Consider the following 16,151-nt stretch of genomic DNA (forward strand, 5'->3'; position numbering starts at 1 on the left):
TGTTAGATACTTTGGATACTTTTTGTTTATTGTATATATGATGTTATGGATTGTTATGATAATTAGAATGTGTTTAAATGTTGATATGTGAGTAATTGTAATATAGGATGTGATAGGATGTGAATTATGTGATGATTATAATTTGGAATGTTTGTATATGTAAACAGGATCCATATTTTGAAGAAATAAATTGAAACTATGATTTTTTTTTTAATTTAGCGACGAATTTTGCGACGAATCATGAATTCGTTGCAAATATATCGAAAAATAGTGTTATATCGTAATTTGGCGACGAAAAACTACTTTTCGTCGCCAATTGGCGACGAATTTTAGTTTTTCGTCGCCAAATTAGCGACGAAAATAAATTTTCGTCGCCAAATTCGTCGTCAATTGATCGTAAAATTCTCTTCTTTTGCTCATCCACTATGGCGACGAAAATCTCTTTCGTCGCCAAATTTGGGGACGAAAATCAGAATTCGTCCCCAAATTGGCGACGAATTCTGATTTTCGTCCCCAAATTGGCGACGAATTCTGATTTTCGTCCCAAAATTTGGCGACGAATTCTGATTTTCGTCCCAAAATTTGGCGACGAATTCTGATTTTCGTCCCCAAATTTGGCGACGAATTTTGATTTTCGTCCCCAAATTGGCGACGAATTTGGGGACGAAAATATTTTCGTCGCCAAATTTGGCGACGAATTCTGATTTTCGTCCCCAAATTTGGCGACGAATTCTGATTTTCGTCCCCAAATTGGCGACGAATTTGGGGACGAAAATATTTTCGTCGCCAAATTTGCAACGAATTCTGATTTTCGTCCCCAAATTTAGCGACGAATTCTGATTTTCGTCCCCAAATTGGCGACGAATTTGGCGACGAAAATATTTTCGTCGCCAAATTTGCAACGAATTTATAATTTTTCGTCGCCGAGAGTTCATTTGCGACGCGCCATTTGCAACGCCTATAAAAAAATTCGTCGCTGAAAATTTCGTCGCAAAAAAAATTTGGCATGACGAAAATTTTTGCAATTTTTTCTGCCTACAGACAAAATGAAGTCTTGTAAGCTTGACAATTCGAACTCGCAAAATGCCTATATTTTTGTAGTGAAGACATGGCGAGCTCGGGATTGGTCGAGCAAACAGCGAGAGAGAGGAGGAAGGGATATGGGCGATGGAAGGTCTCTCGCCGAGACGCCGACGTGGTCCGTCGCCACTGTCACCACCGTCATGGTTGCCGTCTGCTTCGTCGTCGAGCGATCAATCTACCGGTTCGGAAAAGTAATCATTTTTCCCTCTTTCTCTCTCTCTCTTTCTCTCTGCTCTACTCGTCACAAGAAGATCATTTTTCTACCTATTGTTCGTTTCTTGTGATGCGTTCTTGCACACCGCAGTGGTTGAGGAAGACGAAGAGGAAGGCCATGCTCGCATCCCTCGAGAAGATCCGTGAAGGTGATTGCAAAGAGTCTCTCGGTTTTTCCATTTCTATTCCATAACAAAAGAAAATCCTTTTTATGCTTTTGTGAGCAAAAGTCGTGTTTTTTTTTTAATTGAAGAGCTCATGTTGCTGGGGCTCATCTCGTTAATGCTGAGCCAGACAGCGAGGTGGATATCGGAGATTTGCGTCCCGCCCTCTCTCTTCAGCAGCCGCTTCTACATTTGCTCCGAGGCCGATTTCGACGATCTTTTGGCGGCTACTGATGGCAGCTCGGATCAGAACCGTTCGGCTGTTGTTATAACTGGGGACCCTTTACTTGAAGCACCCGCGAACCATTGTCAGGAAGTGAGCTATGATTAGGAGATGCTTGGTTCGTTGCTTTGAATTCTGGTTGATGGATCTTCGTCTTCAGGGTTATGAGCCCTTCGTCTCGTTTGAAGGATTGGAGCAGCTTCACCGCTTCCTGTTCATTCTTGGAATCACTCATGTTTTGTACAGCTTCGTCACCGTTGTTTTGTCTATGATCAAGGTACTGTTGCTTTTTTGTGCACTCCTCTCCTTCAAGTATGCCATATGTACTATTACTAGTGGTAAATCGGTATGCATTTGGAGTTGAAGATTTATAGCTGGAGGAAGTGGGAGATCCAAGCATATCCACTTTTTACTGAGGATTTGCAAGGTAAACTCGCAATGCTTGTAAATTAATTTTATTTTTTTGTAGGTGATTATTCACATTTGGATCTTGGGCCAAGAAAGGAGATTTATGAATGTACATAAATGAGCTACTATCAACTTGGAGTCGAATGAGCCTGTTAACTTTTAGTTTCCTTATTTGAGTGGGTTATGATAATTGGTATCAGATGTTGTAAAGGATGAGATTTCATTGGGACATCAAGGTTTAAGTGAGAAGCTTATGACATCTTCATTTACTTGCACTTGGTGAATTGTTAATAGCGGGGTTTATAAGTTAGATGGGTGAGCTACTAAGTTAGACAAGCATTTTTATCTAGTGATTGAGGTTGATGAGCTAATGAATTGGCTCTCCTTTGTGAATAATTTTAGTATTCACCCTACCAGCATGAGAAGGCAATGTAACTTTCAGCTATTGCACCTTTTTTTTTCTCTTCAAATAATCATTAACAGAGCTATATGTTTGGCTATCTAAATGAATTCTGCTTCTTTTTTCATTGAAGCAAGGAGAAGAAATATGATGAAGCGACAGAGTACATTTGTATTTCATCATGCGTCACATCCATGGAGCAAGAACAAGATTCTTATTTGGATGGTGAGATTTGATTCAAACTACATTTTATGCTTTGTCCTCTGGTTTTCTTAGAGAATGTATTCTCAAACTTAAAATTGATGTGGTTTAGTGAACTTGCTGTCTCTATCTTGTAATAATATATTTATTTGGGCAATGCAATTTACCTGCTCAACTGATAGAGATTGGAGATGTTTGTTCTATACACTGACAACAAAACATCTGTGCATTCTAACTATTTGGATACGCTTGTCCTGTTTCTATGCTGCTATGAAGTTGGTGAATTACACTGGTCCATCTGGCTACTGAAACAATACTTAGAAAATCAAGCTATTAAGGTTATTTCAAAACTTATTGTAGCTTACTTGTAATTTGTTAGTGTTTTCCAATGATGATTAAGGTTCACATTGAATCTCTATATTACCAATAGTAAGAAAAAGATACTGAGCTTCACCTATATGATTAACAATTTTGTTTTATCTACTTATGACATGCCTGAGGGTATGCTAAGAAAATATTTACTAGTGCGTATGAAGTATTATTGATTATGACTACTATATACCATGTTACCTGCACTCTTATACAGTATGTATCAGTAATTAAAATGAAAATGTATAGATTGCAAATCAGCAGGTCTGTAATTTTATGCATTTAAGATACTTACCAATATGACTTTTTTTGACAAATCTAGTTTTTGGAGAATATAGAGCTTTACCCTCATGGAAGCATGTGTGCCATTATCGTGTCTGATTTTCCAATGGTAGTAGAATAAACAATTGTAATAAGGTTGTGAGTTTACAAACTACTTCAACTCATCAAATTCCACTCTACAACACTTCCAATGAGAAAAAGATTAAATCCAGCGTGTATCGCTCTAACCAATTCATAATCTTTGTCTAAAAAATGATACTAATGTGTCAAATTAACTTTGCAAACAGTGAGGCTTTGCAGATTCCAGAAACGTTTGATGTGTAAAATTCAAATAGCAAGGTTGACCTTTCAACAAACCATATGACAAATACACTAGTTGTTAGGGAAAGAATGGACTATAGCAACTTATTTTGAGCTGAAATGCTTTTGAGTTCTGACGTTGTCAACTTCCTTGTAGCTTTGTTTCATTCGCCAATTCAAGGGTTCTATAGCAAAGTCAGACTACCTAGCACTGCGATTAGGCTTCATCACTGTAAGTATCTCATTTCAAACTTTCAGCTACAACTTCTGATGTGTTACCTTTTTCACAAGCCTTTCCTACATACCTGTGGCATGCAACTTCTCTTTTTGCCGATCAATCTCTTACAACACATTACCATGGCTACTGAATGATTCATGGACAACATTAGTTTTCTTTGAGGGACACACTGCATTAGTTTGATTTAGCTATTTTGCTGACATATTTCTTCTATTTTGCATTGCAGAATCACAAATTGCCACTTTCTTATAATTTTCACAAATATATGGTCCGGAGCATGGAAGATGAGTTTCATAGAAGTGTTGGCATCAGGTACTTACAAGTAATTTGATCTAGTTTGACACTTCTATTACTTTGGCATAATAGCTTTGTGTTTTTATGTGTGAATATCAACTGATTCATTAAATCCTAGCAGTACTAGAAAGCTTCTAGTTACCCTGATTCTAGATATATTCTCAATTTGTCTTTCCAATCTATATTGATAGATACATTTTAAGGGAGGTATACTGATTTAATGGCGGTAAATTTCATTTCTTATATTTAATGGCATGTGTAAGGTGTCATTTGCCAAAGGCATTTCAATGGATCCTTTCCCCGGACCCCGCATATCGTGCACCGGGCTGCCCTATATGGACACTGTGTGTGATTTACACGATGAGACACTGATGTTAGCATCCTTTTTACTAAATTTCTTGGCATATATAGTTAGTAGTTGTACAGAATATGGGCAGATTAATTACTTGACCAGATCCTCTCCATGACTTTTTAACGTTCTGACGTGTTCCAATTTTTTTTTGATGTGTATGGTTGTTCTCACTACAAATTTGATTAGGTTGATGTGCTCTTTTAACAAAGCAAAAACTGATGCCTGTAAAAGTGTCACAATATTTCTTTAGCTGGCCTTATGTCCCTCACCTTTTTATGTTCTTTGTAATACTGTCTCTTAGATGAGTGACATTACTGGTATTCTTGTAAATTTTAGGTTCAGGAAGCACATAGTAGTCACTTCTTTGAAGATATTCATATATATCTTTAGCATCTAAGTTCTATATCTACCCATCTCTCACTTTGAGCCTTTTCTATGTTTTTCTATTAATTGCATCTGACATTTATATTCTTTACAACATCTAGGATATTTTACTAGAGATGTCATTGGGCTGTACCAGGGACTTATGGGCCGGAGAAGAAACAAAATACGTAAAAATATAATAACATAAAAACATTTTATTATTATTGTTAATGATTTATGCTGTAATTTTTTTTATAATTCTAAATATATTTATAATATAAACATGTTAATTAATGAATACATATTCTAATCTTTAACTGTCCATGTCGAAGAAATGTTTTTGCTATGAATGCCCGCTGATCTATGGAACTTTAATTGTCAAGTGTTTGGACGTTGTTGGTTCAGCTCCAACCTGGTCTAGACGATATATTGCCCCCATAAAGCTGCCATCTAGATAGCTAGAGAAGAGATGCTTAGTTCGAACTTTAAGACGGACCAAAAGAATATGTGCAGTCATAAGTTGTGTTTCAGTCTCAGGGCTCTAACCTCTATGAAGTTAGCTCCAGTTGAATTGCAGAATGTGAGAATCCCACTTGAGTATTTTTAAGTTTAGGCCATGACCAGAGGCTTATATATAGCCATATATTAATTATTTGTATAATATTTCCTTTCCATAATTTCTATATGGTCACCTGTTTAAGGTTATAAAAGATTTTTCACAAGCCAACCAGCGTTGCGCTTTAGCCTTCATCCTTTAATCAAAGAGAATGTGGCATACGCATACCCACCGGTAGCTTATGCTTGCAATCCTATCACCTAGTTTTGTTTCACCTGAATGCAAGTGTCATATTTTTATTTCATTATTGTTGGTGCAATTTATAGTCTTGTTATTAGAGTATCTCTGGTTCATGTATAAGTTGGACATAGAAAATATCTATGCCCTTGCTTGAGGAGTGTTAAAACTATTAGTATTAATATGGTTATTGATGGAGCGGATTGTGTTTTAGGTTAGGATTAACTCTCTATAAGTCTTATATATACCTATGTAATAGTTATTCCATTAGCATAAGTAATATGATATTTTTCTCATAATTTTTATATAGAGAATGAAATGAGTAATTGAAGAAAGGAAAAATAAGTAAATGATAAATTGTAATGGAGGGAGATGTCTTACTTAGAATACAAGCGGAATAGTTGAAATGGAGGAGAGTGTCAGGTGTTTTGTGTGATCGTAAAGTACCTCTAAAACTTGAAATTTTTTTTACAAAACAACGATTAAACCCGCTATGTTATATGGAGTTGAATATTAGGTTATGACTCAAACACATGAACAAAAGATGAATGTTATAGAAATGAGGATATTAAGGTGGATGTACGGATATACAAGAATGGACATAATAAGAAATGAAAATATTAAAAAGAAAATCAGGGTTGCACCTATTAAGGAAAAACTCCGAGAGACATATTTAAGATGGTATGATGTATTTAGATGACCAATAAATGCTCCAGTTAAATAGTGTAAAACTATGACAAATGTGCACATTAAATGAGAAGATAAAAAAAGACTTGATTAGCAATAATAAAATCAGATAAAATTTATTTTAATATAAATGATGATATAATAAGGGATAGAGTCCAATAACATAAAAAGATCCATATAACCGACCCCACCTAGTGGGATAAAGTTTGGCTGTTGTTGTTGATAAATTGTTTGGATGTTTGAGATGAACGAGGGGTATTTGTAAGATATTTTTTATTATTAGAATTAATATTTTAAAAGAACTAAAACATCCTTATAATTGATTGTTAATAAAAAGAAGGGTTATTTGGACAATGGGCATGGCCTTGGGCATAGCAAGATGTTGCCCGACTTGGGCTTAGGTCAGTGCTGTGCTATGCATGACCTGTTTGACACCTCTACTTCTTACCATTGTTTTTTTAATTGTATCTTGTCTTAAAAGTAGCACAACATCAATTCCATTTTGATGAAGTTTAACAAACCTAGATTAGCTGTTCTAATTGGAGTTCTTTTGTTCGTTTGTGTTGCAGCTGGCCACTTTGGGCATATGCAATATTGTGTATCCTTGTGAACATTCATGGCAAGAATTGTTTTTTCGTAAGAAGTTTCTACACCATTCTTTTTTTCTACAACATCTTTGATGTCTTCAATTTTGCAGGGCTTAATATCTACTTCTGGTTATCATTCATCCCTGCCATAGTAAGCATTTAACTTATCCATGTTCTTTTCTAATCTCAAAATATGAATGTTTTTTCTGCTTCATATCCCATTTGTAGCTTCCATTCTTTGACATTACACAGTTGGCAATGTTAGTGGGAACCAAACTTGAACATGTTGTTGCTCAATTAGCTCTGGATGTTGCTGGGGCAACAGGTCCATGCGTTGGAACACAGCTAAAGCCACGTGATGATCTCTTTTGGTTTGGCAAACCTGAAATACTATTGTGGTTAATACAATTCATTTCCTTTCAGGTGAATCAAACATTGTTGCTTGTATTTTCTGTTTCTGTTTTCTAACTTTTTTTTAAAAAAAAAATCTTTCAGAATGCTTTCGAGATGGCAACATTCGTCTGGTCTTTGGTAAGATGGCAGTAAATGTATTGAATTTAACTAGTCTACAAATGTGTCTTGACTTTTCTAGACATCTCTAAATAATTTTTTACAGCACGACCTTCATATATATTTGTTGTTTATTTGTCTAATTGAAGTTACTTGTACATATGTAGAACCTTTGGGTTAAAACTGTTGTAAATAGAATATGTAGGTCCTTTGGGTATTTTCTAGAGCAGTAAGGAAATAGAAACTATATTGTCTAACTTATTGTGTCTTATGTTGTATTTCTAACTTGTTGAAGAGGTGATCAAAGAAAACTCTTCTTGATATAATAAAAGAGAACAAAGTGGCATAGGTATTATGACCTTTACATGAGCTTAATGGTGAGATAAGTTCCATGTGGCTAATCCCAAATGGTTGGGACGTAGCTTTTTGTCGTCAGAATCAAATTGCCCAAGTAAAGGTCAGCACATGCCATGAAGAATTGATGGATTCTGGTTTCTAATTGGGTTATTATGCATCAGTAATTGAAAGTTTCATAGATGACATTTTTCTTAGCTATATGTTTTATTAAGGAACAGAAGTCAACTCTTCATTATGCTGTCTCCTCAAATTCTTTGTTGTGCTGATAATTCTATTTGAACTTAGTTTCTTGCACTTTTATGCTAGTCATTCTCACCATATTACTAACATGGAATCTCCTTTTGCAGTGGGATTTAAGTTCACAATCATGTTTCATGAACAACCATTATATGATTGTTATTCGCTTGATTTCAGGGTATGTATGTTGATTATGCAATAAGTGCCCTAAACATGTTATTAATTTTCAACTGTGGTACCAACATCTGTTTTGAGGTTTTCTGTAACTCTCTATTTAAACAACAACATTGCCAACACGAACTAACTTGCAAGCGATGTAACTGTCGTATTCAATGCAACTAAACTAGAAATACAAAGTTGAGTGACAAAACCAATTGTTATAATGATCAACTATGAGAATTACTTGAAAATTTATTTTTCGCCAAAACAACTATACAAAGTAACAAAAATTTGAAACTGAAGTATCAATGCATGCAGTAGCTTCCCCGAACATCTTGAATGAATCTTATGCAGATGCATCTACGGCACATACTTGGCCTTTGATTCGCCTGAGATGGTTCATCTTGCAGGCTACTAGTTCAGTTTTGGTGCAGCTACAGCACATTACCACTGAATGTGATAATTTCTCAGGTCAGGTTTTCCTAAAACTTTCGGATGTCTTCTTCCTTTGGTGCTAATGCTCCCAGGAAGAATATATACACACACACGAGCACATACATGTTGCAACTTCGAATTGCTATTACTTTAAATTTAGATTTGAGAGATTCTATAAACCTATGCTACTTGTCACTTGTAATATTACTACCTCCACAAAGATCTAACTGCATTTTTGTCAAAAGTATAGATGGGATCTAAATTCCACAAGTCTCTGCTTGCTGAGAGCGTAAGGGAGTCTCTTCATAGCTGGTGTAGGAGAGTGAAAGAGAAGTCGAAGCGCGATCCAGTGCTTTACCGAACGGGAACCATTACATCAACTTGCTCGCTGGGATCAACCATAGACGAAACCGACGAGACCAATACAATTGGATCCGGAACCTTGTCTCGTTGCTCATCTAGAGCATCCTTGGAGGAGCTTGTCCCTGATAATACCGACGAACCAAGCCAGCATACAACTACACCTCATCTCTAACTGAAATCAGACTGATAGTGGAATTTACTTTTAGCAGTTCTTATTTGCTTGTGTTAGACATTTCATTTTCATGCTTTTCGCTAGTATGCTTCTACAATGCTTTGAGAGTTAATTGTGGCAGCTGAGTTGTTTGTTGTAGTAAACGCTGAACAAAGATACTTGCACTACGTAATGAAAAGTTTCAAGAATTAAGAGATTAATATATGGGAGCTAATTTCATAAATTAAATTAAATTTGTCAGATTAATTTTGAAATGCATAGATTTTGACTTTGATCTGTACTATGTGATAAATTTTAATAGATTTTAACATAATACACTTTTGACTTACAAACATGTGGAAGCATGCTACTTTCTCTAATCCAGTGGTTCAATACAACAAAAGATGATTTCGGTCAGTATCCCTCATCTTCCCTTTCATAGTGAGATGAGAGCGTATAAATTTTGCTCATCTTATCTCCGTTCTTTTTTTTTCTTTAATATTCCATGAGGAACATGATTGAGTTGGTTAGTACAAGGTGGATTTATTAAAGTGGACAAGGATCGAATTTCGACGAAGTCGAAATATCTTTCCGTAATGGTCAACTATAGTTTCTTACTGAGAGAGGATATAAATTCCAAAAGAACTAATTTTGCGAGAATCGATCCTTTTCTAGTCCGAATATCAATAAGATTGTGGACTAATTGGGAAGACGCAAGCAAAGTTAGGCTTTATAAATTTGATATTTGATTTGATAATGTCATTTATATTTATTAAATATAAAAAAAATTATATAAGACAAATAATTTAGTTCGACCGGCTGTGGCTACTTTATTATCTATTTTAATTTAGTTTTATATTTTTCCTATTTCAGTGATTCTGCCGAAGCGTTCTCGATTCTTCTCTGGTCTGCCAAAAGAGCGGAGAACGACGGAGAAGAGTGCGGAGGAGTTAGGATTCTTGTTTGATATGATTCGAACCTTGGTGTTGACGAATCCCTCTCCTTGCATGGAAGCTGCATGCTCTTCCGCTGCCGCCTCTTTCTTACCGCTCCGTCCTCGCTTCTCCAAGGTATTATTTTTCTTTTCCTTTTCCCCTCGTGTTTTAGGTTTGGATTGGTAGTCTCGATATTTGGGATTTGATTGGTTTTGTTTACAGGAGCTGGGCCTCGTGCGAACTGGGATTCTGCTGAGGAGTTCCTCTTGCCGGTCGATTTCTAGATCTAGAAGGACCATCGGTGAGCTTTCGATGCCTTTCATCTTCGTTCTGGCGGATGATTTGCGTTTTTTTGGTTTCTATTGTATAATCATCCTTCAAGATTTAATTTTGGGGGGAAAGTATCTGATTCCTCGGGCGAATTTATGATGCGATATGCTTTTGGAAGAGACTTATTAACTTATCGACGGCATGTCGCGTTTTTTTTTATTTCGCATACACATCAATTTGATCCAATATTTCTGCTTAACCTAGATAGTGACTTTTGGTTCTTTGCAGCAATTCTTTCTTTAACATGATAAAGCTGTCACTGAGGTGCAAATGAATTACAGCTAGTGTTATGATTTCTGTTGTTTATATGAATGTTAAGGCCTAGAGATGTTATTAAACACTAATCTGTGTTGTTTCCTTAGAAGTGGCTTACTTAGAGACAAGTTAGTAGAAGATAAGAATATGCATTTACCAGAAGTGTTATTCCACATGGTTTCTTTTCTAGGAGCCTTTTTCTTTTAAATTAGTCTTTTTGTACTACGTCAACATAGTTTCTGAGCTAATCTAGATTACTATTCAATGAATTACATTAAATTGGAAATGGAAAATTGTCAAATGAATCTTGTATGAGAAAATATTTGTCCCCGCAGATGATAATCTAATGGTAGTTGGATGATTAAGAGATAAAGTCAACAACAGAATTTCTTCACTTAATCAAAGGCAATAGGTTGGATAGGTAACAATGATTTTGATCTTTGTCTTTTTTATGTACAATTAGAAGTCAAAATCATCAATGTTGAGCTAGGATGTCTTGATTTAAAATAATTTTACCACAATTCGGATAAGATTATTAGATTAGGTTAGAAACTTGAGATACAAGAACATTTTCAGGGAAAGGTCTAGAATTAGTGGATGACCGTGGTTAGGATAAAAATTAACATCATGGATCACATCGAAGTCCTTATCTTTTCTATATTAATACTAGATGAAAGCTTCCAAAGTCTTGTATGATTGTCATTTCACCCTAACACAAAAAGAATAATTTTATAAGAGCATGGTATGATTGTTATACTTAGCAAATCAAAGTGTTGGGCTATTAAGGCAATAAGTACCCAAAGTTACTATAGAAAAGATGAGAATGCTAAAAGGAATATGTGGAGTTACAAGAAAGAATAGAATAATATTGATATTTAAGAGTGAGTAATTGTAGCTCTAATATATATAGTTAAATGAGAGAAAATAAGTTGAGATGATATAAAGATGTTCAAAGACAATTCTATATGTAGAAGAGTTGAATCTAGTGTAGAGGGAGTGTGAAATCCTCCAAAAAATATCGGTCAATGTAACAAACATGATCATTAATTTGAATGTTACTAGGGATATAGACTTGCATAAACTTGGTAGAAGGCTAATGTAGTCAAACCCAAATAGTTGAAACAAACACAACATGCATGATGATCTACAATTTGAAGCCAAATACCCATGTGCTTTTAACAAATAAGAGATAGAGAATCTTTTTGAATGATACGAATAATTGATTAATTTCATCCTAGCGAATTGATAAAATGAGACTATCATGGGGTTATTAGAAAAAAAAAAGAATTAAAAATAGTACCTTCTCAGAGCAATTAGGTGTAATGTCATCAGATGAAAAAAAATGATAGAGTAGGATGGTTTTAGCATGTTAAAGATGGTCAATCATCATAATCAAGCCATGTATAAAGACGATCAATAGGCTATAATTTGATAAGTTGACTTTATTAAAATTGAAGGTATGTGGATAAAGGGAACTATAAAAATTTTGATTAATAAATTGAGTGTTTTAAAAGATATATTTATTACTAGTAACATAGTGTTGCATAGACTTCAATAGAGGGATATCCATGCGTTCGACGCCAAATAGTTGAGGCTAATAGTACTTTGATGATGATGATACTATCAAAGTATTAGTATTTTGTTGTTTCACTTAGAAGGTATTCTACACACAATAAAATTGTCAATCCATGTTAAGATGTCCCGAGCACCACCCATTTATCATATTTTGCTAAATCAAAGGATGCCCTTACATTCATTTATCTGTTTTAGCTGTTTTTTGTGATAAACTGATGAACATTCTTGCTTCCTTTGCTACAGCAGTTAAATCAGTTGCTGCTCCGGATCAGTTAGTAGAGTTGCCCTTAACTGCTGAAAATGTTGATTTAGTATTGGATGAAGTACGACCATATCTTATTGCTGATGGAGGGAATGTAGCACTTCATGAGATAGATGGAAATGTTGTAAGGCTAAAATTACAAGGTGCGTGTGGGTCTTGTCCAAGTTCTGTAATGACGATGAAGATGGGAATTGAACGCCGCTTAATGGAAAGGATTCCAGAAATTGTTGCAGTTGAACCAATAGCTGATGAGGAGACTGGGCTTCCACTAAACCAAGAAAACATCGAGAAGGTAATTGGCTATTTGCATTACCTCATAAATTATATTATGACTTCTGAAATTCAAGTGATCTGATGATATGTATTAAAAATTTGCCTTCCTTTTATTTGACTGCTAACTTTGCTTCTTTTTTTTTTTTACCTTATTGAATTTCTGGTTTTTGGAACTTAGGTTTCTTTTCCAAACTTTTTTTTCCCAAGTCTTACCCTTTCTAATTTTGTTCTGTGCTCAATCTTTAGAACCTCAAGAAGCTAAGTTGTGCTTTCATGAGAATGAATCAATTGAAGAGACATAATTGATGTCAGGACTATCATGCTAACTTTCATTAGGTTACTTGTTTCTTGTCTATGTGGCATTATTAAACTTGGACATGAAATATACACTTGTTAAAGCAATGCCACTTCTTTTATGATAGCATTTCTTTTCGAATTCTGAATCTTTGAGTCTGTAAAGGAAAAAATATTTGATTTAGATTTTTGATTGATCAATTCAAATTGAAACTGATCTAATGTTTCATCAAAGTTTAAGTTTAGTTAACCTTTTCAATTTTTTTTGGTCAATACCACTTTCAAAAAATCATTATGACATAAATTTACTTGCATGTACATGCCTAATTCAACCTGTGCACTTGTAAGTTTCGAGCAAGTATAACATGTATATGTAATTAGTGGCTCATATTTGGTTATGTTGTGTCTGCTGCTTGCATGACCCATCTGTAATCGTTTTATTCATCATTATTTTCTAAGAAAATCTATATATATACTAAGTTAGAAGAAAATGCAAAATTCCTCACCTTTCTATATCTCACAAACACCTATTATATGTACATACTGTTTGCTATTTTAGATTGATGATTTGGGTTTAAAATGAATTTATTGTTCATATTCATTTGTGCTTTTGACCTATCTGCTTGTGACATGTTCTGCTCTTGACGTGATCTTGTAGTGTAAGGGTTTGGACGGTGATGTCTCTCATCCACACATTAAATGTTTTGTGTATTTCTTGTTAAGATTTGTATTCCAAGACAATTAGTAAACAACTTGTTTTTAGCTCCTGTTAACCTTGTCAGCATGATATGGCATGGTCTATTTTGTCCAAATTGCCACCTCCTTGTCTCACCTTAGTGGAAATGCAACAAACTGTTTTTTCTTTCTGCCCTTATTTCTATCCTCTATGAAGTATCTACCACAAACATATTTTGGCAAGATCAATTCATTCAACAAATGTACAACAGCATGATATGTTTGCTAAGCAACCTTGCCCCATCCTGATGTGTGTATGTTGCTCTCATTATATACCTCGAATCTCGTCTTATCTGCATGTCCATCTGTGGTAGACCGGAGTAATTAAGGTGATATCTACAGATGTGTCATTATCGACGTGACAGGATGTTAGATATACATACAAATAGGCAATATTTTTTCTCCCATTGGAAATTTAGTTTCTATGCTTTTACAGACAGCTCTAGCGTCTCTTTATGTACCTGCTGGTTGTTTAACATTGTTTTTGTGACAATTTCTTCCACTAATAGACTGATGCTGAGAAATGTGCTGCTTCTAATTATTTACATCCTTTAAACAGCCTGTGTTTTCATGTGTTCGTAGCAACTAAAATATAATAGATTGGAAGTGTAATTACTAGTTAATTTGGTGCAATCTTAGGTACTTGATGAGATAAGGCCATACCTTGCTGGAACTGGTGGGGGAGAACTTGAGCTTGTGGAAATTGAGGAGCCTATTGTCAAGATTAGACTGACTGGCCAAGCTGCCGGTGTCATGACTGTTCGAGTTGCGGTAACTCAGAAGCTGCGAGAAAAGATACCTGCGATTGCAGCTGTCCAGCTCTTGTCATAGATCAGAAGGAACAACTCTAATTTATTTGGATACTGTGATCGACATTGTATAGCAGAATTTCCTCGTTGAAGAAATTAAATAATATGCTTCATTTCTGAAATGAAGCATTTGTAGTTACTTTGAGGCAGCAATGTTGCTATACATCCATCCAAACTCTCAACACTGATTGTCACATGGCATTACTTGATTTCAGTGTTGCCTTTGCCCATCTATAGTTCCTTGATCCTCTGTGGTTGTATATATTACTCCAATATCAACTCACTGTTGTTCCTCAGTGTTCTAAGAATTTCTCTTGTTTTTTTTATGTAGAAGAATTTTGTTCCCTGTGGAAGCTTGCTTCATTGATTAAGGCTTGAAAAATAGTGGCACTAAGAAATTTGTATATATAATATAAGAAATGGACGAGCCAATTTCACATAGTCGTAAATGCATATGAGACTTGAACAGCTAATACATGCGAGTGAAAAGGAGAAAGAAAGGAACATAGCCGGGGAAAAGAAAGGGAGAGAGGAATATATTTCTTGCAGAAGAAAAGAAAGAAAGGGAAAATAAGAAAAGAGATAAATTTACCCTTCATGTTGTTGTAATCATAGGGACCAAATTATACTTGCATAATATTGTAATCATAGGGAAAAGTTACTAGAATTCTAAACTTGATATTTACAAATTGATAACACAGTTACTGAATAAATACTGAGAGAGAAAGAGATGAACTTAGCTCAGATCATTGGATTGACTTATTTAATCAGCTACAATTATTCTCGAAAAATGTACACGGTTATTCTTTTTTACTGCTGTTTATTTAGAGAAATAACAACATAGTTTATTTATATAAATATTAATATATATTTATTTTTCAAACACATAAATGAACAGCGCCCGTGGCCTAATGGATAAGGCGTCTGACTTCTAATCAGGCGATTGTGGGTTCGAGTCCCACCGGGCGTGTTTTTTTTTTTAATTTGCAGAAATAAATATAAATAGTTCATAAAAATATTTACCTCCAGCATTTTCTTTATATATATTTATATAAATCATTCTTTACAAACATCTCAACACCAACTCAAACCTTCTCTGTATCCTCAGAACATCTATCTGATCCCACTGAACCTGTTATAATCACGAAAGGAGGTTCTGCTCCTCCCAAATCTGAATCTGAAATCAACAAGTTTTCAATCTTCACTTGGCACTCCACTTTGGTTCACATTCGAAGAATTGCAAGTAGCAACTGATAGATTCTCTGACCATAATCTTCATAGTAAATGTGGTTTTGGTAGTGTCCACTTTGGCCCGCTGATCTCTCTAATACATTTTATTTTTCACTTGGCACTAGTTTTCAGTGCTTATTGTTTGTATACTTGTCGAAGTCAATTCTTTACTTGAGCGTAAGTGCGAAGTAGTCATTGAAGTATGAATATTTGGTTTCAGCCCCGCTGCTCTTTCGCTGATGATTTTGATTGTGTAAGTTGACATGTCCTTCTTTATAGACGTG

At 35.0% G+C, this 16,151-nt stretch overlaps 2 protein-coding genes and 1 non-coding gene across 5 annotated transcripts; all 3 read left to right on the forward strand.

The window, feature by feature from the left end:
• The first annotated feature begins 1,160 nt into the window (after positions 1 to 1,160).
• On the forward strand, positions 1,161 to 9,390 carry LOC141833512 (MLO-like protein 4). 2 transcript variants are annotated; one of them, XM_074720978.1, is made up of 15 exons: positions 1,161 to 1,274; positions 1,388 to 1,445; positions 1,550 to 1,776; positions 1,844 to 1,960; positions 2,050 to 2,110; positions 2,625 to 2,716; positions 3,801 to 3,875; positions 4,108 to 4,193; positions 6,940 to 6,989; positions 7,068 to 7,108; positions 7,210 to 7,380; positions 7,453 to 7,488; positions 8,172 to 8,239; positions 8,631 to 8,691; positions 8,906 to 9,390. In XM_074720978.1, exons 1-15 carry the CDS (start codon positions 1,161 to 1,163, stop codon positions 9,188 to 9,190), a joined length of 1,542 nt encoding a protein of 513 aa, XP_074577079.1. In that variant the 3' UTR covers positions 9,191 to 9,390. The 2 variants fall into 2 exon arrangements, with proteins under 2 accessions (XP_074577079.1, XP_074577080.1); XM_074720979.1 differs by having other exon boundaries at positions 1,186 to 1,274; positions 2,044 to 2,110.
• Positions 9,391 to 10,044: 654 nt separating this feature from the next.
• LOC141833024 (nifU-like protein 2, chloroplastic) lies at positions 10,045 to 14,867 on the forward strand. 2 transcript variants are annotated; one of them, XM_074720405.1, is made up of 4 exons: positions 10,045 to 10,239; positions 10,327 to 10,405; positions 12,508 to 12,818; positions 14,468 to 14,867. In XM_074720405.1, exons 1-4 carry the CDS (start codon positions 10,138 to 10,140, stop codon positions 14,657 to 14,659), a joined length of 684 nt encoding a protein of 227 aa, XP_074576506.1. In that variant the 5' UTR covers positions 10,045 to 10,137; the 3' UTR covers positions 14,660 to 14,867. The 2 variants fall into 2 exon arrangements, with proteins under 2 accessions (XP_074576506.1, XP_074576507.1); XM_074720406.1 differs by having other exon boundaries at positions 12,511 to 12,818.
• Positions 14,868 to 15,534: 667 nt separating this feature from the next.
• Positions 15,535 to 15,607, forward strand: TRNAR-UCU (transfer RNA arginine (anticodon UCU)). The gene has a single exon. It is a non-coding gene; the product is annotated as a tRNA-Arg (tRNA).
• Positions 15,608 to 16,151: the final 544 nt, after the last annotated feature.

The sequence above is a fragment of the Curcuma longa genome, chromosome 8 (genome assembly GCF_044706935.1).
Source record: "Curcuma longa cultivar G26 ecotype Majalengka, Jawa Barat chromosome 8, ITB_CL_G26_1.1, whole genome shotgun sequence".
Classification (NCBI taxonomy): Eukaryota; Viridiplantae; Streptophyta; class Magnoliopsida; order Zingiberales; family Zingiberaceae; genus Curcuma; species Curcuma longa.

Bases quoted from the DNA above. Each gene is read 5' to 3' on its own strand.
- LOC141833512 (XM_074720978.1), top strand. From the start codon at position 1,161: ATGGGCGATGGAAGGTCTCTCGCCGAGACGCCGACGTGGTCCGTCGCC. The intron at 4,194-6,939 runs GTACTTACAAGT...TTTGTGTTGCAG, and splicing joins CATAGAAGTGTTGGCATCAG to CTGGCCACTTTGGGCATATG. The intron at 8,692-8,905 runs GTCAGGTTTTCC...TCAAAAGTATAG, and splicing joins TGAATGTGATAATTTCTCAG to ATGGGATCTAAATTCCACAA.
- LOC141833024 (XM_074720405.1), top strand. From the start codon at position 10,138: ATGATTCGAACCTTGGTGTTGACGAATCCCTCTCCTTGCATGGAAGCT. The intron at 10,406-12,507 runs GTGAGCTTTCGA...CCTTTGCTACAG, and splicing joins TAGATCTAGAAGGACCATCG to CAGTTAAATCAGTTGCTGCT. The intron at 12,819-14,467 runs GTAATTGGCTAT...GTGCAATCTTAG, and splicing joins ACCAAGAAAACATCGAGAAG to GTACTTGATGAGATAAGGCC.